Source organism: Acomys russatus, chromosome 17, assembly GCF_903995435.1.
Source record: "Acomys russatus chromosome 17, mAcoRus1.1, whole genome shotgun sequence".
Classification (NCBI taxonomy): domain Eukaryota; kingdom Metazoa; phylum Chordata; class Mammalia; order Rodentia; family Muridae; genus Acomys; species Acomys russatus.
In genome coordinates this window covers 62,336,664-62,358,049 of record NC_067153.1, presented here as the reverse complement: position 1 = coordinate 62,358,049, position 21,386 = coordinate 62,336,664, and the positions used below count along the sequence as shown (strand labels likewise).

The 21,386-nt window shown below is 50.4% G+C and overlaps 1 protein-coding gene across 1 annotated transcript; it reads right to left on the bottom strand.

The window, feature by feature from the left end:
* Positions 1-604: 604 nt before the first annotated feature.
* On the bottom strand, positions 605-9,281 carry Letmd1 (LETM1 domain containing 1). Its single transcript, XM_051160354.1, has 9 exons — positions 9,141-9,281; positions 8,596-8,747; positions 6,328-6,443; positions 5,487-5,569; positions 3,491-3,677; positions 3,267-3,368; positions 3,021-3,173; positions 1,720-1,816; positions 605-795 (listed from the first exon to the last, which is right to left on the bottom strand). Exons 1-9 carry the CDS (start codon positions 9,260-9,262, stop codon positions 725-727), a joined length of 1,083 nt encoding a protein of 360 aa, XP_051016311.1. The 5' UTR covers positions 9,263-9,281; the 3' UTR covers positions 605-724.
* Positions 9,282-21,386: the final 12,105 nt, after the last annotated feature.

The following is a 21,386-nucleotide window of genomic DNA, read 5'->3' as shown; positions in this document are numbered from 1 at the left end:
CTGGCTCCTCAAGACAACACCTCAGAGCTCAGTGAGGCGCTTCAGGCCAGGAGGTTGTGGTGGGAAGACCAGGACTTAGCTATATGAGACACAGGGGTCTCAAGAAAACCACCACTAAGCTGGAGGCAGAGGCAGGTGGATCGCTGTGAGTTCAAGGCCAGCCTGACCCTACAAAAGCGAGTCCAGGACAGCCAAGGCTACACATAAAAACCCCCGTGTCGAAAAACCAAAAAAAAAAAAAAAAGAGAGAACCACCATCAAAGCCTCTCCCACAGCTGTGGAGAGCTCAGCAGTGAGGCCAGCGTGACAGGAGCTTCATCGCAGTACCCAAGAGCCTGGGGGAGGATTCCTTGAGGGATTTGAGCCACCCTGGGCAACAAGGCTCATCTCAGAAAAAAATAATTTAAAAACAAAACAAACCGTGGCGGTCATGGATTTCAGGCCACATGATCCCTACCTGAGCAAGAGCTGACTTCACAGGACCTTACTGTTACGTCACAACAACCGTCTAGTACCAGAGATGCTTGCCGGCTCCAGGTTAGGGAGGGGAGGGCACCACGCGGGGGGTTAGGTTCAAGCCGTGAGGGGATGTCTATAGCTTCCAGGTGGGTGGCGTGCTCCTCTGCGTCCCATACAAACAGTGCACACGGAGTGCTGACAAGTGCTGTTTGGTCCCACACTGCTGTCTGCGACTGCAGGACAGGGTCTTGCTCTGCATGTTCTCTCAGCGCCTGGGCTCAAGGTAGTTGGTGGAGAGCAGGACCACGTTGTGCAGCAAGAGGGACAGCTCGGCTTCTGCAAACACCATCAGGGTTAGCAGATGCCGGGCACAGTGGCCTCCTAACTGCCTTGGTGCCTTGCCTGGAGGCAGGGAGCCAGGGCTGGGGAGGACACAGCAGGGCTCTGCTCTATGGCCCCTGTTTTGGCCCAGCCTCTGTACGAATGCTTTCCTCTGCTTAGTCACATCCACTACATCTCCTCGCATGTGACGGCGGTCACCTCACGGTGGAAGTTGGTGCTGTAAGGACACTGCTCAACTTTGGGACTTCTCACCTGGGACACTCCTGTCCCTCTCCCCTCACCACCCTCCATGCTCAGGAATGCCTGGCAATGTCTGGTGATAGCTTTTGCTTAGCACACTGGAGACAAGAGGGTGTGGCTGGCATGGACCAGGTATATACAGGCAAGCATACTTGCTAAGTATCACGTTAAGCATGGCATATACCCTAAGCAAAAGCCAGTAGCACCCAGGCTATGCAGCTCTGCAGAGGAGCAGCAAGCAGTCCTTTTGTCTTTCACAATCCATGCAATGCCTACACATGGAGCAGACACTTGAGTTTGGGCCTTTGAGTTACAAGTATATGCTATGTAAAAGCTTCATGGTACTCAGCTGGGCAGTGGTGGCGCACGCCTTGAATCCCAGCACTTGGGAGGCAGAGGCAGCAGGCTCTAGGACAGCCAGAGCTACACAGAGAAACCCTATCTCGAAAAGAAAAAAAAAAAAAAAAGCTTCACAATACTCAAGCAAGTAATCCTGGAGTAAAACACAAAGCCGAGCTGGGCCTATAATCCCAGCAAGAGGCAGGAGGATAGCTACAAGATACATAGTTTCAAACCAGCCAGAGCTACACAGCGAGACCATGTTTGTTTGGCTCTTGTTGCAGTTTTTGTTTTGTTTTAAAGCCTAGATCTCAGCGGCACAGCCAGAGCCTGCCTCACCTTTCAGGCTGCAGGATATCTGCAGCCACTCTCCTAGCCAGGTCCGACACCTGTCTTCAGCGATATGGGTAGAATTCAAGCCACGAAGATAGCAAGCCTGCAGCACCCAGGAGAGAAACATCCTTAGTAATCAGTGTGCCACAAAAACAGGAGTCCACAGGTGCGGGGGTCCTCATCCCCACAGGAAGCCTCCACCGTGCCATGCAAACTGTGGAGGGTAGGCCAGGAGGCCTGTTGCTGCATGTCCCGACAAGGCCCACACAGCCACGGCTTAGCCCAGGTTAAAAGCATAGCTCCCTGGTGGAGAGCTCACGCAGCATGCACCAGGCCTACAGACACATGCCAGGAAAAGCCTAGCCAGGTTCCCAACAGCTTCGGCTTGCTGTGCTACTGAGATGTAGGGGAGAAACTGAAGATGAGGCCGCTGAGAGGGCTCCGGGCAGTGCAGGTGTCCTTGGAGGGCACTGCGTGATACTAGCCCTCCTCTTCCTGTCCCTTACTTCCCAGCTGCCAGGAGACGCACAGCTTTGTTTCACCACACACTCCCAGGGTGCACTGCTTTATCTCTGCACAAACCCAGCAGGACCAACTGATCAGGACCAAACCTCCAAAACTGTGAGTCAAAAAACAAAAACAAAAACAAAAAAACCAAAACTTTGCCCTTTTTAGAGTTGCTGTGCTCAGGTATTTATTGCAGTGATGAAAAGCTGCCTGATACACCTGCGCACCTAACGAAGCAGGTTTTAAATACATTGTTCTTGAGTTTTTGTTTAATTTTGATTTTTGAGTCAGGGTTTCTCTGTGTAACAGCCTAGGCTTGTAGACTAGGCTGGCCTCTACCTCCCCGAGTGCTGGGATTAAAGGCGGGTACCACTACACCTGGCTTGAGTTGTTTTTAAAAACAGGCTGTCCTGGGACTTCTCTCAAGTGCCAGGGTCACAGGCATGTGCCATCACAGCCTGCCCAGGGTCTTGGTGTTTTTGTTTGTTTTTAACTCATCCCCACTATCTATGCACATTAAGAAAAAAATCCAGAGAAATAAAATGACAGAACTTGGAGGCAGGTATAGTGGCTCTGCCTGGAATTCCAACACTTGGGAGACTGCGGCAGGAGGACTGCTTCAAATCTCAGGCCAGCCTGCACCAGGAGCCTGTGGTACTAGCACCTAGTTCCAGGCCAGCCTCATCTACAAAGAGAGCAGCCAGGGCTACATAGTGAGACCTTGTATCAAAACAACTAAAACAACCCAAATCAGAGAAAGCCTGCAGCCAGCACCCAGCCCACTGCAGTCAACCTCTTACCGATTTCACTTCCTGAGCAGTCAACTGGCCAATCCCCAGCTTTGCCAGAGCCCTGTCCAGCTGGTGAATCACAGTGGCATGATTCTTCAAACGCCATCTCAGCAAGGGAGGAGGCAGGTATGGTGTAAGGAGCACAGCCCGGCTCAGAGCTTTCTGTGACACAGCAAGGCAGCAAGGTGGTGAATAGTTTTACTTTACAGCCTTATGTGGCGAGCCTGTGGATGCAAAGGGCCTCAAAGTGCTCACCATTTGAGGAGCCTGGAGGTGACTCAAGCCCAGGGGATGGGTAGAGAAGCACTCTCTGAGAGGCAGGACGTCGTGCGCCACTGGGTGGGTACCATTCTGCACCTTGAAGGAGGTGAGAAGTGGGGAGAATTTAGAAAGGCCCAGATGAGCTGCTCTTAGCCAGCTTTAGAGCCAGTGACCTCCAGAGCCCTGGCTGGAGAAAGGCGTGGCTAGAGAAGAGGTACCTTGGTGCACAGGTCTGTCAGATGCCACCGAAGCCTCTCATCAGAAACAATGGCGCTGACCCTTCCTAAGTGAGTGATGACATCCGAGTGGGAACGCTTCCGGAGACTGTGATAAATGTCTAGGAAGTCAACTTGTTGTTTCGGGCTCCAGAAGTGCTTGACAAGCAGTTGCCTAGGAAACAGGTACCTAAAAGGAAAAAGGATCACAAAGTCTCTTTCTGGAAGTGGCATCTTTCAGAGCTGGCCAATCAGGCTTCTGGCAGACATGGATCCCAGGGCGCTTCTCTTTAACAGTGTTTCTCTTGCAAGCCTGCAAGTCTCAGCATGGCCTCAAGTGGTGTGACGGGCATGACTGGGGAGGAAGCCTGAAGTGCAGCAGACAGGTACAGTGCCTTTCTGAACTAAAGCTGGCAAAGGACACGCTTCGGGCAGCTTCATACAGAGCTGGATGCTGCGGGTGATGAAGGCGGCCTTCCACACAGCAGTCACGTGGGCCGGGTAGTGACAAGGCCACACATGTGCTCCTTAACTCAGTCACCTACATGGGCATGGTAGCTTTTAAGCATGGCTACTAATTCTCTGGAGCTTCTTTTATGACAGGTGAGGTTCGTTTCCCTATTTTTTTTTTCCACTCTGAGGGATTAATTCATATAACAGAGCAGAAATGAGTCTACAACCTCTAAGACAAAGATATCAAAAGTATAGGCTAACCTGGGCGTGGTGGCCCTCGCCTGTAATCCCAGCACTCAGGAGGCAGAGGCAGGTGGATCACTGTGAGTTCAGGGCCAGACTGGTCTATAAAGTGAGTCCAGGCCGGGCGTGGTGGCGCACGCCTTTAATCCCAGCACTCGGGAGGCAGAGGCAGGCGGATCGCTGTGAGTTCGAGGCCAGCCTGGTCTACAAAGTGAGTCCAGGATGACCAAGGCTACACAGAGAAACCCTGTCTCAAAAAACCAAAAAAAAAAAAAAAAAGTGAGTCCAGGACAGCCAGGGCTACACTGAGAAACCCTGTCTCAAAAAACAAACAAACAAACAAACAAACAAGCAAAAAGTATAGGCTAGATGTGATGGCATACATCTTTTTAGTCCCATTGGGAGGCAGGTGCACGTAGATCTCTGTGAGTTCCGAGACAGCCAGGACTACGTGGTGAGGCCTTGGGATTGTCTGTTGTGTAGAAGGTCACTCACTGGACTGCTCAGCCCCGAGCTCCCTCCAGCTGTGCTGTAAGGAGCTGCACTACTCCAGGCTGCTGAAGGCGCAGGTCCATCTTCCAAATACCCACATCAAGGCAGCGGCCAGGGCGACCTGAGGCTTCCAACTGCTTCACTCAACAGCTAAATGTCACTGAAGAATCTGCCACCGTCACCCTCGTAAGAAAAGCAGTCACTTTTCTGCGCCCTACACAAACACTTTCTTCTAGAGTCTTTCATTCACTTTGGCTGCCAAAAGCTAACACGGCAACACTAGGACCGCTGAGCCACCTACACCTGGCACTGGGCTATGTCAGGACCTGCGATGCCACCGAGCACTTTTTTCTTTCTTTCTTTCTTTCTTTTTTCCCCCCCAAGACAGGGTTTCTCTGTGTAGCCTTGACTGTCCTGGACTTGCTTTGTAGACCAGGCTGGCCTTGAACTCACAGCGATCCTCCTGCCTCTGCTTCCTGAGTGCTGGGATTAAAGGCATGTACCACCACACCTGGCCTGGCAGAATGATTTTTAAGTTTAAAAAAAAATAATCTATAGCTTCAGGGCTAGAGAGATGGCTCAGAGGTTAAGAGCACCAGCTGCTCTTCTAGAGGACCCAGCATGCATAGAGTGGCTCACATCTGTAGCTCCAGTTCCAAAGAATCTGACACACTTTTCTGGCCTGTGTGCACCAGATACACATGTGGTGTGGACATATATATAGGTGGGCCAAACATCCACACACATAAAATAATAATACCTTTTTAAAAGCAAGCTACAGTTTCAAGCTGCCAGTGCAGCGCATACTCACATTAGCAGGAAGACCACGTAGTTGGCAAAGGGGGGTATGGAGACAACACCTATGAACAGACACTTGGTCACATCCCGACGGAACTAGGCAGAAGCAAACACAGGCACCGCTCTAACACAGTGAGTTCTCGGGACCTGCGCAATCCCTCCACCCACTCACTCTTCAGTAAACTTTTACTGCAGCCTAGAAAAAGGCCCAAGCTCCTTTCTACCTCCTAATGGTGAGTCCCTGAGGGTAGATCCGCGGATGTTAGTTTTTCTTTTCCAAACACTGAGCACAGGGCTGGCCTCCTCTCAGATCCCTCAGTGAACTCGGTCGGGCTTGGAGGATGTCTCTGGGACTCTTATCTCAGCTTCAAACTGCCTGACAGCTTATGGCCAAACACTTTCTTGCTCCCCCCGCAGCTCGGTGCAGTTTTTTTTTTTTTTTTTTTTTTTTTTTTATGTGCATTGGTGTTTGCCTGCATGTATGTCTGTGGGTGTCAGATCTTGGAGCTATAGACAATTGTGAGCTGTCATGTGGGTGCTGGGGATCGAACCTAGGTCTTCTGGAAGAACAGTCAGTGCTCTTAACTGCTGAGCCATCTCTCCAGCCCTCAGTGCAGATCTTTGGATGTTAAAACCAACCTGGTTTTATTTGCTTAAAAATTTAATCAGAAAGTAAGCCAGAAATTCTATACAGCTCTGTTGTGACATTCTCAACGAACCCAGTTCTGACAAATAACTGGATGTTGTCATGGCAAAGGGGAGCCGTGTGACCGACGATGAGCAGGAATGGAAAGGAACAAGCTTGAGATCTCGGTTAATGACCTCACCATGAAGCGGTGGACGCTGGCCCATACCTGTCTCAAGTGCTCCATGTCCCGGTAAGAAAGTTGATGGAACTTTACATTACGCTTCCGCATATCTCTCTTTATTCTTCTAGCCTGTTTGGCATCAGCCCATAACATCTGTATTCCTGCCCCATTAAAGCGGAGGACAGAATGTGGCGTTACCCCAGTTAGACTCTCACCGTCACTTCCTATGCTGTGTTCACGCACATGCACACACTGGTCCCTCCCCGGCGCGGCACAGAACCGCTGTCAACCAGGAAGCTTGAACCACCTTAGCCCTCCCCATCTGCCCCCACCCTCCCAGCTTGGTACCTAGCCCAGCTGCATCTGCTGTGGAGCTCCCTTAACCCCAGGGCATCATGGTCAGTTAACCCTATGTGCTCCCTAACCAGAGAGTAACTTGCTGCTTTCTGGGACATGTTTATAAGTTGCATAATCTGACATGTTGCTATGATTCCGTTTTGAATCTTCATCCTGTAATAATCCTTACATTTACCTAGTTTTTAGAATGCTTCCAGGGCTAGAGAGATGGCCCAGAGGCTAAGAACACTTAACTGCTCTTGCAGAAGACCCTGGTTCAATTCCCAGCACCCACACTGTGGTTCACAACCATCCACAACTCATGTTCCAGACCTAATGCTTTCTGACATCCAAGAGGACTGGATGAGCAGATGACACACATCCAGGCAGAGCAGTCATACAGACACAGCGAATAAAGTCTTCTTAATGCTTCCCTATCTATGAACAAAAGGTTCTCTAGATTGGCCTCAAATAATACAGAGCATATATATATATATATATACACACATGCACACATACATGTGTATGTACACATATGTACATGCATATATGTATATATGACTGGTGGTCATTAACTATTTTGTTTGGAGGGGGTTCTTGTTTTGTTTTCACAGGATCCTGCTATGTAGCTGACGCTGGCCTGGAACTCCTGATTCTCCTGCCTTGAGATGCTGGGCTGTGGGACTGTAGACACTGAATCCCCATGGCCAGCGAGGCACCCCAGCTTATATCCACTTTTTGGATAAAGGTAGGTAAAATTTTAAGGACACAAAGCTACTAATAATTATAATAATATTTGAACTTACAACATTTTCTTTTTTTTTTTTTTTTTTTTTTTTTTTTGTTTGTTTGTTTGTTTTTTCGAGACAGGGTTTCTCTGTGTAGCCTTGGCCATCCTGGACTCACTTTGTAGACCAGGCTGGCCTCGTGGCCTCGAACTCACAGTGATCCGATTCTATTTTCTTTTAATAGTGGATAGAAGAATAGACTATAATAATAGTAATTATTTGTGCACAGTGAGCACTTACTACAGAGATGTCAGGCTAAGACAGAGCAGGCATGCTCTGAGCACTTCACACCTGTTGAGTTAAGCCCTCCATTAGCTGTGGTGGCCCAGCACTCAGAAAGTGAAGGCAGGGAGATCAGAAGTTCAAGGTCACCCTCAAGTACACAGGAAGCCAGAGGCCAGCCTGGGCTGCAAGATACCCTTTCTAGATAAATACAAAATATTCACAACTAGGTAATCAATAGTTTCTATTACTATTTTATAGATAAGAAACCAAAGGGGCAAACAGTCAGGGTCACTAGTGCAAGTGCAGAGTCAGTAAGTCACAAAGGGGACTGGAATTGGGCTTTCTGGTTCCAGAGTGGTCATGTGACATTAGATGCCATTTCATCATAACTAGTGGACTTCCACTTTGAACCAAAACACTCCAAAATCCAGCATATGCCGTGCTCTTTCCACTACAAGTCGCCTGAGTTGGCCATGGGATACGCATTTAGATCACGTTTTCCTTCTTTCTTTTCTTTTCTTTCTCCCTTCACCCCTCCTCCCCTGCCCCAGACAGGGTTTCTCTGTGTAGCCTTGGCTGTCCTGGATTCACTTTGTAGACCAGGCTGGCCTCGAACTCACATCAATCAGCCTGGGATTACAAACGTGAGCCACCACGTTTTCTTATAACAGATAAACCCCTGGGTCAGGGTTACACTGCCACAGTTCCCTGCTCTTGTGCAGGGCAAGGAACTTCTAAGGAAATTACAAATGTTTATATCCTCTACTCTCTCCTGTGATGTCAGAAGCTGGCTACCATAACATCTTTCTAGATATTTGAGAAGTGACAATTTGTAAGAATTAGTGCTCGATACAGATGGGAAAGAGAGGGCATCCCAACTCACATCCCTGCAGCAGAACAGGCCGAGACCTCCCTGACTGGAACTGTCTAACGCTGGTTTGGGGATTTCTACTTCAGTGTTTACCTTTCATGAAGACCGTGTACAAGGCGTAGAAGCGGGGAAAATGACGACCCAGGAAACGGTGGTACGTTCCACTGATGCCTCTTGTCTTGGCCACCACGTAAGAAATCAAGTCCTTCGCGTCTGCCTTTGGGGAAAGGTGGAGCTTTGAAGACCTACAAGGAAGATCAAAGAGACTATCTGCGCACTAGTCGAAGCCACTTCGCACCAAGGGCCCCTCCTGTAAAACACAAAGTTTCTGAGAACGATTACCAAGACTCGAAACTTCTGAAAAGCAAAGCTCTTTGGTCTGAGAGGGGCAGGTCAGGTGCAAGAAGAAGATGGATCGCTTTGAGCACGGAGAGTGCGCAAAGCCCGCGGCGCCAGCGGAACGCAAGCTTAAGCCGTGGGGATGGGAAAGGGAAGCGGAAAGACGGAGCCAGGATGCGCACGGACGACCAGACAACACGGAGCACAGAGGGGTCCCGCGTAGGACCCCAGCACCGGAGGCTGAGCCTCTGCAAGGGCTTCTACGTGTAAAAACGCTCTTCTCTCTCCAGGGCCCTCACCGAGGGGCTCGCCACGCGGGGCCAGAGCGACCCAGCTGCAGCCTCCGGGTGACAAAGGGTCCGGGGGCGACGGCCGAACCCCACAGAGCAGCGCGAGCCCAGCACACCCTGGACAGCGCCATCTTCACAGCGAGGGAGGGAGGGAGGTCGTCCCCGGGTCAGAGTGCGCCCCCCGCAGGACGCACGCGCCGTCCCTCCGCGCCAACTCGGAGCCGGGAGCCTGGGGCGAGCCTGGGAGAGGGCCGGCTCCCTCCGAGGGCGGGCTCGCGCGGATGGAGGACGCGGATTGGACGAGCCTGGGAGAGGGCGGGCTCGCGCGGATGGAGGACGCGGATTGGACGAGCCTGGGAGAGGGCGGGCTCGCGCGGATGGAGGACGCGGATTGGACGAGCCTGGGAGAGGGCGGGCTCGCGCGGATCGGATGCGGTGGCGCCGCTTCCGCCTGCGGGACCGGAAGCCTGCCGCCCCGAGGGCACGCGGTCCGGCTTGAGGCCACCGCGTTGGGCAGCCCGAGGACGCCGTCTCCTTGACGGGCCCCGTGTCCTCGCCGGGTCCCTGGGGCCCCGGGGCTGGCGGGCGCTGCCCTTGACCTCTGCGGGCGCCCCGTCGGCGTTGGCGGTGGAGCGGGGCGGCGCGGCGCCCTCTAGTGGCGGCGAGGGGAGCAGGCACTGTCCGCCGGGTCCCGGTCCTCGGGTTCCCCTGGAGGTGCGCACTGGGTATCTTTGGGTAACCGACTGCTTGGAACTAGGAAGGATCTCTAGACGTGTGGCCGCCCGCGGGGGTTAACGGCCCTGTTGTGCCCGTTGGCGTTTCTATCCGACGTGGAGCAGGCTGAAACCGGCGTCTGAAGCCAGGTTTCCGCACTGCCGTTTGCTTCAGCGCGTGGGGACCTTGGCCGTGTCACTTGGGTGTTGCTTCCTGTGTTATAAGAATTCTGTGACGACCCGAGGATGGGATGTTTGCAGAAGCTGCCACGCCGGTAAAATGTCTTAACGTTAGGAGGGCTGGTGGTTTTGTAACCCTGCAAGCGCTGGGGAGGGGAGGGAGGTAGGAGAGAAAGTGGCCGAAAGATGGTGCTTCTCCGTTCTCGGGTAGCTTCTAGGTGTTCTCAACTACGACGTCTCCCAAGGACGCCCGGTCCAGTAACAGAAGAACCCCCAGGAGAGAGGAGAGGGCAGATTCACAGGCGGTTTTGTAAGAGAAATGCAAAGGCGCTGCCTGGAAAAACAAACTAAAAGGAAGGCGCTTCGTGCGCTGTGTAAGCATAAGGGCCCGGGTTTGATCGCTGACACCCATGTCAAACTCTGGGCATGACGGTGCGCGCCTGTGACCCGGGTAGGGCAAAGGGGAACGTCTGCCAACGTCCACAGGAAGGAGGCGCCCTGGCACCTGCTGGCCAGTCTAGCCAAGTTAGCCAGTTACTGGGTCAGAGGGAGCCATGTCTGTTACAACAAAAGGGAGTAGTGGGGAGGAGAGCCCTTGTGTCTAGGAAGAAAAGAGTACATGATTGAATGCTATTAAAGAGGGGTTTTTTTTTTTTTTAAAGACTCAAAAGGGCTTTAAGTAGTCCCCAAATTATTATTGCCAACTGGTTGTTGTGTTGGGTAAGGGGGTAGGTGGTTAGAGCTTTTTTTAGTTGTATTTCAATTTTTAAAAAAGATGTATTTATTATTATGTACACCTGGATGCCAGAAGAGGGCATCAGATCTCGTTTATAGATGGCTGTGAGCCACCACGTGGTTGCTGGGAATTGAACTCAGGTCCTCTGGAATAGCAGCCAGCCCTTAACCGCTGAGCCATCTCTCCAGGCCTTGTATTTCATTTTTTAAGAATAGAGGCTACACAGTGGTCTAAGCCGTTTATTCTTTGCTTTTTCCTGGAAGTATTAAAACAGTGCAGGAAAAAAAAAAAAAAAGCATCCCAATTGTGGATCGACTGTCCCCAGTTGTGGATCGACTGTCCCCAGTTGTGGATCGACTGTCCCCAGTTGTGGGTCAACTGTCCCCAGTTGTGGATCGACTGTCCCCAGGAGTGGATCGGCTGTCCCCAGTTGTGGGTTGACTGTCCCCAGTTGTGGGTCAACTGTCCCCAGGAGTGGCAGCTGCACCGTGAACAACAGCGCCTGTGTCCCCTGTGGCATCGGGGTGGACATCTGTCTACACCCAGCAGTCCCCAGGCAGAAAGATAAGAAAATGCATGGCTGTGCTGCGTGTATATGAACAACTCTCTAAGGTCGGAGCAGAAAATGATTTTGTTTGGAAACACATAAAAGTGACTATCTTTGTGTTAGCTGCAGCAGTGGGGCTAGCTCAAGAGAGGAAGGTACGAACCCTGAAAAGAGAAAAGCAGCTTAATTGTTAGCTGGTTTTGAGAGCTGACATGTTTCTGTAAGGCCATGAAAACAAAATAAATTACTAAATGACTTTGTTTGTATTACTTTCAATAAACCATTACATACTGTAAAAGGGTTACATGATAGATGATTGATAGATACATAGGTAGCTAGGCTGTGTGTGAGGGTAGCATGAACTTTAAGAAGCACAGCTGGCGTGTGATGGCGCACCTTCTTTTTATACATAGTACATGGTTTCAAACCCTGGTGCTGAAAAAAACAGCTAAAACAACTTAGGTAATTGTGGTAATGATGTGACGTATACCCTGCGACTCTTAACAACCTAAGCTGCCTGTGCATGGCAGCAGGTGCCTGACACCCTCACTAGGGGGCTGTGGTGAGAGGGTTAGCTGTTATGACAGCATCAGCCACAGAAGGAAATCAAGGCTAGCCTGGGCTACAGAAGTCTATCACAAAGAAGACAACCCAGCAGGTTGGGGACAGGGTCAGTTGATAGCTTTCTCTATTGAGCAGGAAGCCCTGAGCTCAGCCTCCAGGCCCCGGTAAATCCAGGTGTGGTGGTGCACATCTGTCATCTTGCCACTTGGTGGGTGAAGGCGAAAACCAGAAGTTGAAGGTTATTTTCTGTTACACAGTAAGTTTGAGGCAAGCCTGGTTACGAAGGACTGTGGTGGACTGAGAACAGCCGCCATAGGATGATGTATTTGGCACTGGTCCCCACTTGGTCAGGAAGGCCTAGGAAGTGCAGCCTTGTTGGCGCAGGTGTGTCACTGGGTCAGCCCCACATCATTCCTGCTGTTCCTTCTCTGCCTCCTGCTTGTGGGTCAAGGATGAGTTCTCAGCCACTGCTCCAGGGTATGCCTGCCTGCTGCTGTGCTCCCCAACGTGATGGCGGTAGACGTGCCCTCTGAAACTGTGAACCCCAATAAACTGTCTGTAGTATAAATTGCCTTGGTCATGATGTTTTCACAGCAGTAGAAACTAAGACAAGGACCTTCACTCAAAAACAAAAACAAAAAAACCAACAAAAAATGGCTTTTTTGCATAACACCAATAAAATTTGTTAGAAAATATCTCTAAACACATATATATGTAAGCAGACATACATACATGTGTGACATACATGTGTGACATGTAAGCAGACATACATACGTGTGTGACATGATCTCCAGGATGGGCTCATCTTTCAGGCTGGCTGGCTGAGTTCCAGGATCAGCACAAAGCAAGTCCAAGACAGCCAGAGCTACACAGAGAAGCCCTGTCTTCAACAACAACAACAACAAAAGTCAATTAACAAACAACCAGGGTTGGAGAGATGGGCCAGTGATTAAGAGCACTGATTGCTCTTCCAGAGGATATGGGTTCAATTCCCAGCACCTACATGATGGCTCACAACTATTTGTAACTCCAGTTCCATGAGATCCAACCCTCACACAACGCCAATGCACAATTAAAAAGCATTTTTAAAAAATTAGCAGCTGGGAGCTGGGCATACTGGTGCACGCCTTTAATCCCAGCACTCGGAAGGCAGAGCAGATGCATCTCTGTGAGTTCGAGGCCAGCCTGGTCTACAAAGTGAGTCCAGGACAGCCAGGGCTACACAGAGAGACCCTGTCTTGAAAAACAAAGACTAGAAACTTTTAGAAGAGAGAAGTGGGCATGCGTGTGCACACCTTTAACCCTAGCATGCAGGAGGCAGAGGCACCTGAGTTCCAGGCCTGGTCTGCATAGCAAAGTCCAGGCCAGTCAGTGCCACATAGCAAGATTCTGTCTCAAAAAAGTCAAAAGTAAAATTAGAGGTCATTAAGATGATCAGCGGATAAGGACACTTCCCTCCCAGATTTACATGGTGGAAGGAAATGTTACCGTCTGTCCTCCACAGGTGCGCTGTGGCGTGAGTGCAACCCCCCAGGAGGCCAGGAGAGGGTGCCAGATCCCCTGAAGTAAAGTTTCAGAGGCTGTATGTAAGTAAGCCACTGTATAGAGCGGAAACTGGTTCTTTGCAAGAGCACCAAGGGCTCTTAATCACTGAGCCATCTCTCCGGCCCTCAAACGTTGTCCTTAAGTAGTCCCAGACTTACGAGACAGCAGTAGGAACCAGCTGGAGATGTGTGTGACAGGCCGCAGGGAGCCCTGGGTTCCATCCCACGTGTAGACCCTGGGCGTGGCAGTGCAAGCAGTAGTTTCAACCCTGGGGAGGGGAGGACAGAGGCACGAAGTGTAAGGTCATCCTTGGCTATAGCGTGAGTTGGGGCTAGCGTGAGCCACCTCAGGCCTATTTACGCACTCCTGGCTCACCATGAGCTTTTGCTGTCCGGCCTTCATCTGGGTGAGGGCCTGCTCTACAGCTGTTCTGCTAGGTTTCAGGAAAACAAAGGTGAATACAAGGCAGGCCATTCTCTGAGAGCTCACACGTTCAGTTGAGAAAACTGAGGACGGTGAATGACCCGTGTGAGGAACAGGAGAGATGGTCCACAGGCGACCTGGGCCTGGCAGTCCAGCATTTTGTAGAGCAGAGTCAAGGCAGGCAATTTAGTTTCTTTGTTATGAGATAGTGTTACTATGTAGCCCAGGCTCTCCTTTCACAGCAGTCCCTCTGTTTTAACATCTGAAGTTTGGGGGTGTGGGTGTGCGGAGGAGACACAAGTATCCGTAAACTGGCCACTCCAGCTCAGAGGGCGGGGTGACACAGCCCCTTGGAAGGCCTCCTGTTCCTTGGGCTGTCGATGCAGCCCTGGCCCTAAGCCTTGCAGGCTTCCTCCGGGCCGTTCTTCTAGGGTATCTTGCCCACAGTGGATGCACCTCATTCTTTGCGGCTTTATAAGCCTCTTCCTTTTTTGGGGCGGTGTCTTTATGTGTAGCCTTGACTGGCTGTCCTGGACCCCACTCTGCAGACCTCAGTCTACCTGCCTCTGCACCCAAGTACTGGCACTAAAGAGGACTTTAAAACTCACTTGTTTGCTGCCCCACCTTCGGATTACTTGTCCTTTTCGGCTCTCCGACCCAGTGCTAATTTGGAGGGGCATCCTCAGGACAGAAGTCCCATTTCCTCTGGGTAGACTGGAGACACTGTTGTCCTTTGCTTGTCGACAACGGTGTGATTTTAGGCAGCGAAAACAAACATATGGAAGGGGAGGTGGCGAGGGCCATCTAGAAGCGTCCCTGTGACCCGTGGGGCAGCCACGGAAAACTGTCCTTCTTGTGTACCATGGCACCTCCAGCCTGACCTAGGCCCGTCACTTCTTGGCTGTGGTAACTTTGCTCAGGGTCCTTAGGCTTTCCTGTGTCCCACACACTTAGAGTGAGGGTGATGGGGGGGGGGGAAGGACGGGGGCATCTCACAGGGCTGGCGGCGTTAATACAGGTAGAGTGCTTAGGCCAGTCCCCTGCAGCCAGGAGTTTGTATGATTGCCTGCAGGTGCCTGTTGCTTCCAAAGGCTTTGACCTTCTCACTAGTCCTTGCTCAGAATCCCTTGGGCAGCTGCCAAAGACCCTCCAGGCTAGTGCTTTCTAGCCATATTATTAGTCTGCAAGTGCGGTCAATTACAGGAGTGAGGCGCTGTGCCGGGCAGGAATGGGTCCGAGCCATCCCTCTGTAGGCATGGAGCTCGTTGTAGAATCTCACTGGCTATCTGAGCTTCATCAGATAAATGTCTCAATCCAGCTTGTTAGGCAGAATGCTTGTTCATTTGGTGTTTGCTTTGTTTGGTTTTGGCTATGTGACCCAAGCATTTGTTTTGGGCATCCCTAGGTCCCTACCTGCTGTAGGACATGGCTGGCACACTCTGCCCTTCCCTAGCCCAGGGGCGAGGCCTTCCCCTTCCCAGGGGCTCTTCACTATATAATCCAGACATTGTGGATCCTCAGGCTATCTCTCTCCTCTGCTCTCCTCTCTCTCTCTGTAGCTCTCCTCCCCTCCTCCTCTTCTCTCTCTCCCTCTGTCCTTCCCCCCACCCTCCCCCCTGCATGGCTGCTGAGAGCTTCTTCCAAGAAACCTGCTTTTATATACTATAATTCCATCTTTTTGTTTTGTTTTGGTTTTTCAAGACAGGGTCTCTCTGTGTAGCCTTGGCTGTCCTGGACTCCCTTTGTAGACCAGGCTGGCCTCAAACTCACAGCGATCCACCTGCCTCTGCCTCCCAAGTGCTGGGATTAAAGGCGTGTGCCACCACCAACTATAATTCCATCTTGCCATTGACTCGGTCCACTATTTCAGTTAGTCCTGGCAGCAGATGACTGAAATAGCGGAATGAACTAACGGCAAGAGGAAGTTACAGTGTATAAATGCAGGGCTATTGGAAGCAGGTCTCAGGCCGCCGCCATGCAGGGGGAGGGAGGGGTGGAGAGAGCCCAGCCCGAGGAGCCAAAATGTCTGGCCACAAACCTCCTCCACTGGGATAAGATGACAGGTGCGGGCAGTTTATTTTGGACACAGACTGCAGCACACGTGGTGTCTCATGTTCCCAGAAGGCGCGCGCGCGGGACTCAGAAGGGGAATTCCTGAGCATCCAGCCAGCACCTCTTGTGGAGGAATCAGGAAACTGGATGTGAGTCTCCGAGATTGCACTCTGGGGAAAGCGGAAGTTCTCTGTGTGACTCAGCAGAGCCAGTGAGCAGCTTTGGTTCACATGTGATTCGATGAGTCGGGTTCCAGGGAGCAAGAGGCACCCACCAGGCTGGGCACTCTGCTGTGTGTTTGCCTGTTGACAACGGCCAATACCAAACAAAAGCCAACAGTCAGCTTATTGGTTCATCATATGCGGTGCATTTTCGCGCGGATTTAAGTACCCTGCAACACCAAGCTGCTGTTTGCCTCCCATCCTGCCCTGGTATACTGCACACAGCAGAAGCCGTGGAGCTTGCCACTAGTTGACTGGAAGCTGTGGTAAGGAAGTTGGGACCCAGAATCCACTTTTGCTTTGGAGAAGTACATTTCCTGAGATTTCAGGAAAGACCAAGTGTGTTCCATCGGCCCTCCTTACTCTCAGCACCTAGGCCAGTTGGTTATGTGTCTCTACGTAACCACAGTCCACCCCAAAAGCTCACAGTGGTACTGACTTATGGGCGTAAACCTAAATATTTGCCAGGCAATTTGGTGGGTACTCCTTTTATCCTTCCCAAAATAACAGCAGCAGCTTCTTCAGGCTTTCAACCAGGTCTCCTGCACCAGGCAGAGATGCCCTCCTGTGGACCAAGCCTCCGTCGATCAGAAGGTGGTTGGCTGCTACCCCTACAACAGTCACGCTGCTGATCTCGCCTGGAGGGTCACTGGTGTAGTGCACAGGGTCAACAGCTGGGTAAGAGTGCTAACAACACACCCCTAGCAGCCTGCATAGCGCTGTCCAGCACCTTGAGGGCTTCCCAGCACTGGGGTCCCCAGCACACTTGAATGCTCTGTGTCCTGCAACCCGTAGTAACAATAGCCTGCAGTGTTAGGGGCTAGGAGTTCTCCCCATGCCCTGTTTTTTCCAGACAGGATTTCTCTGTGTAGCCCTGACTGTTCTGGACTCTGTAGACCAGGCTGGCCTTGAGCTCACAGAGATCCGCCTGTCTCTGCCTCCCAGGTGCTGGGATTAAAGGCCTGCGCCACCATGCCTGGATTGGGGCCAGGAGTTCTTAATTGCTTAAGGATCCTGGATGTAGGTATTTCAGTTGTTTGCCCACTTAATTTGTCAGCTGCCTTCAAAGTTCTGCGCTGTTATGAGGAGACTTGCTACAACTGGTGGAAAACAGCCACTGCTGTCTTTACGGCCTAGACAGGCGAGTGGTCACTAAGCAGAAAGTCTGCGGAGCTAACGTGAACTTTTCATTAATTATGGAGTATTCTTTTTGTTTCCTTTATCGTCAACAACTTCTTTGTCTCCATCTTTACTCATAAAGCAGGATCATATGATGGATAAACGAATCACAGGTGATAGTGAGGGTTGGGGTAAACTGAGGGCTGGGACGGGACAGAAAACAGCAATGACTCAGAGTCCAGAAGAGAGAGATCTGTAGCTTCAACAACCCCCATGCCCAGTCTCACACTCCACTCCCAAATCACCGCACCCCAGTCAGTGGCAGTCTGAGGCAGAGGCAGCCTGTGGCCCTCTCCCAGCTTTGGGCGGGACTGCTGGTGACTTCCTTGCTGTTTGGCTCTTTGCCGTGCCCTTATTTCCCTGTGTAGCCTCCTCCTGTGCACCTGCCAGTTTTGACATTTGAGCTAGAAGCAGGCTGGGAGGAGTCACAGAGAAAAACAAACTGATGAGGACAGCCAGCTTTTTTCCCAGCCAGAATCTGTTTCTTTGGATTGCTTATGAAATGACCCACATGAGGCAGTTAGTGACAACTGTGCTGATTAAGCCAATTAAAAGTTTTCAGTCGTGCTTTATTGGTGGCCAGGCCAAGAGCCGACTCACGTCTCTGAGACGGCTCCTTGTGCTCCAGCGCATGGGTACAGCCAGCGTTTTAAAAAGGTAAAACCACAGCTATGTCAGTCCTTGACAGGGTTACATTGCTGCTCCGTAAACATCTGCTTTCCTTGCAAGGCTCAGCGGTATCTTCCCGACACTGCAGAATTTGTTTGGACCACGCTCAAGGTCAGGGACAGTCCCAAATCCATTGCCAAGGTTGAGATGTGTTTTGAGGGGCTGGGGTTGGGGGCTTCGAAGTGTCTAGGCAAACTCAGTTTTTGTTTGTTCTGTTAGAATTGTGGTAATGTGCTTGTGGGTTCTTGTCTTTTGTTTGTTTTTAGACAAAAACCACACTGAAGTCCAGATTGGCCTCAAACAAGAGGCCCTCCTGATACCTTGGCCCCCAAATACTGGGGTTGTAGGTATGAGTCACCATGACCTCTCCTGGTTCTTTTGACAGCTCTCAGTGAGTAGCCCAGGCTGGCCTAGAACTTGCTATGTAGCCCAGAATAGCCTTGAACTCATAACCCTCCTGCCTGCCTCAGTCTACTGAGCGTCCACACTCTCATGCACACACACACATACACTCACACACACATACACTCACACACACTCATGCACACACTCACACACAGACTAACAAATAATTATTTTAAGCTAATGGGGGACTGGAGAGATGGCTCAGAGGTTAAGAGCACTGGCTGCCCTTCCAGAGGCCCTGGGTCAGTTCCCAGCACCCACATCCCTCTTTAAGTCCACTTCCATGGACTCCAGTGCCCTCTTTCTGCCTCTGTGGGCCCTGCATGCACATGGTGCACAGACACACAACCAGACAAGACATCCATACACATAAAACAATAAAGCAGGAAGGCTAGCAAGGTAATACAGTTGGTATAGTGTTTCTTGTGCAAGGGTGAGGGCCAAGTTCAGGTCTCCAGCACTCAGTAAGAGTCCCCGTGTGGCAGCATAAAGCCTGTAACCAGCAGTGGGGGATGGGACAGGTGGGTCCCTGAGTCTCGCTGGGCAGCCGTCTTCACCAGTTGGTGAGCATTGTGTTCAGTGAGAGATCCTGCTCAAAAATAAATAAATAAAATAAAATGAGACAGTAACTGAATATCAGCCTCTGGCCTACACACACACACACACACACACACACACACACACACATACATACACACACATACACACACATACACACACACACACACATACACACACACACACACACACACACACACACACACACACACACACACATACACACACACACACACACACACACACACATACACACACACATACACACACATACACACACACATACACACACACACACACACACACATACACACACACATACACACACATACACACATACACACACACATACACACATACACACACATACACACACACATACACACATACACACACATACACACACACATACACACACACATACACACATACACACACACACACACACACACACACACACACACACACACACACACACACACACACACACACACACATACACACACACATACACACACACATACACACACACACACACATAAATAAATCAAACATATGAAGGGTAAATCTGTAATTCCAGTGCTAGGGAGGCAAAGGCAGGAGGTTTAGGAGTTCAAGGCTACCCCGGCTACATCGCAAGTTCAAGACTGGACATAGCTTCAAGAGAGCCTGTCTTAGAAGGAGGAGGAGGAAAACAAGAAGAAAAAGAAGAAAACATGGGGCTGGAGAGATGACTCCATGGTTGACAGCACTGGCTGTTCTACCAGAGGACTCAGGCTCAATTTCCAGCACCCACAGGGCAGCCCACAGCAATTTGTAACTCTAATTCTGGGGGATCTGCTGTTGTCCTCTGGTCTCCTCAGGCACACATGGGGTACACTTACATACTTGCAGCCAAACCACCCAGGCTGGCTTCAAATTCACAGAGCCCAGCCACCCTCTGCCTCCCAAATGCAGGATTAATGGTGTGCACCCCTATTCCCAACAAAGTTTTTTTTTATTTAAAAAAAGATAATTAACTTTAAAAATTTGAGAAATACTTTTATGTACAGCATTGCAATAAAGATTTGTTTTATTTTCATTTATTTGTTTGTGTGGGGGTCTGTGCTCCTGAGTGCAGATGCCCTTAGAGGCCAGAAGAGGGTGTTGGGTCCCCTGGAGCTGGAGTTACATGGGTGCAAGCAACCAAATGCTGGTCCTTTTCAAGAACCGCAAGTGTTTTTCATCACTGAGCCATCTTTCCAGCCCCCACCAAGTTAGTTTACTTTTTTTTTCTGGATTTTTTTCCATTCATAATAAAAAACTAAGAGATGCCCATTTTCGTGAAGGTCAGGGTGTCTTTCAGTCCTTATATTTCTCAGTGGAAGTTAAGCGGGGGAGGAAGCACCACAGAGGTCAAAGATGGACGCCGCACCAGCCCTGCCTTTCAAGCCCTCTCTCATAGGAGCAAGGCTCGCAGGATTTTCTCAGGATTCTTGGAAATCCTAAGCTTCCTTTTTTTTTTTTTTTCTTTTTCCCTTTTTTTTAAAATTAATTTATTCTTGTTACATCTCAATGTTTATCCTATCCCTTGTATCCTCCCATTCTTCCCTCCCTCCCATTTTCCCATTATTCCCCTCCCCTATGACTGTGACTGAGGGGGACCTTCTCCCCCTGTATATGCTCATAGGGTATCAAGTCTCTTCTTGGCTACCTGCTGTCCTTCCTCTGAGTGCCACCAGGTCTCCCACTCCAGGGGACATGGTCAAATGTGAGGCACCAGAGTACGTGAGAAAGTCATATCCCACTCTCCACTCAACTGTGGAGAATGTTCTGACCATTGGCTAGATCTGGGTAGGGGTCTAAAGTTTACTGCCTGTTTTGTCCTTGGCTGGTGCCTTAGTTTGAGCGGGACCCCTGGGCCCAAATCTGCCTATCATAATGTTCTACTTGTAGGTTTCTAGGACTCTCTGGATTCTTCTACTTTGCTATTCTCCCATGCTTCTCTCATTTAGAGTCCCAATAGGATGCCCTCCCCTCTGTCCCAGTTTCCTGGTAAGTGAAGGCTTTCGTGGGACATGCCCCTTGGGCTAGTATGCAGATATAAGTGAGTATATACCATTTGATTCTTTCTGCTTCTGGGTTAACTCACTCATTATGATCATTTCTAGCTCAATCCACTTATCCACAAATTTCGGGATTTCCTTGTTTTTAATAGCTGAGTAGTATTCCATAGTGTATATGTACCACAGTTTCTTTATCCATTCTTCTACTGAGGGACACTTAGGCTGTTTCCATGTTCTGGCTATAATGAATAAGTCTGCTATGAACATGGTTGAGCAAATTTGCTTGTTGTGTGCTGGAGCATCTTCTGGGTATATTCCAAGGAGTGGAATAACTGGGTCTTGAGGAAGCCCTATTTGCATTTTTGAGATAGCACCAGATAGATTTCCAAAATGGCTGTACTAGTTTGCATTCCCACCA

Coding starts and splice junctions, on each gene's coding strand:
- Letmd1 (XM_051160354.1), bottom strand. CDS start 9,262: ATGGCGCTGTCCAGGGTGTGCTGGGCTCGCGCTGCTCTGTGGGGTTCG. Junction 3,678..5,486: donor TACGTGGTCTTCCTGCTAAT/GTGAGTATGCGC, acceptor TTTTCCTTTTAG/GTACCTGTTTCCTAGGCAAC. Junction 796..1,719: donor GATATCCTGCAGCCTGAAAG/GTGAGGCAGGCT, acceptor TGGTGTTTGCAG/AAGCCGAGCTGTCCCTCTTG.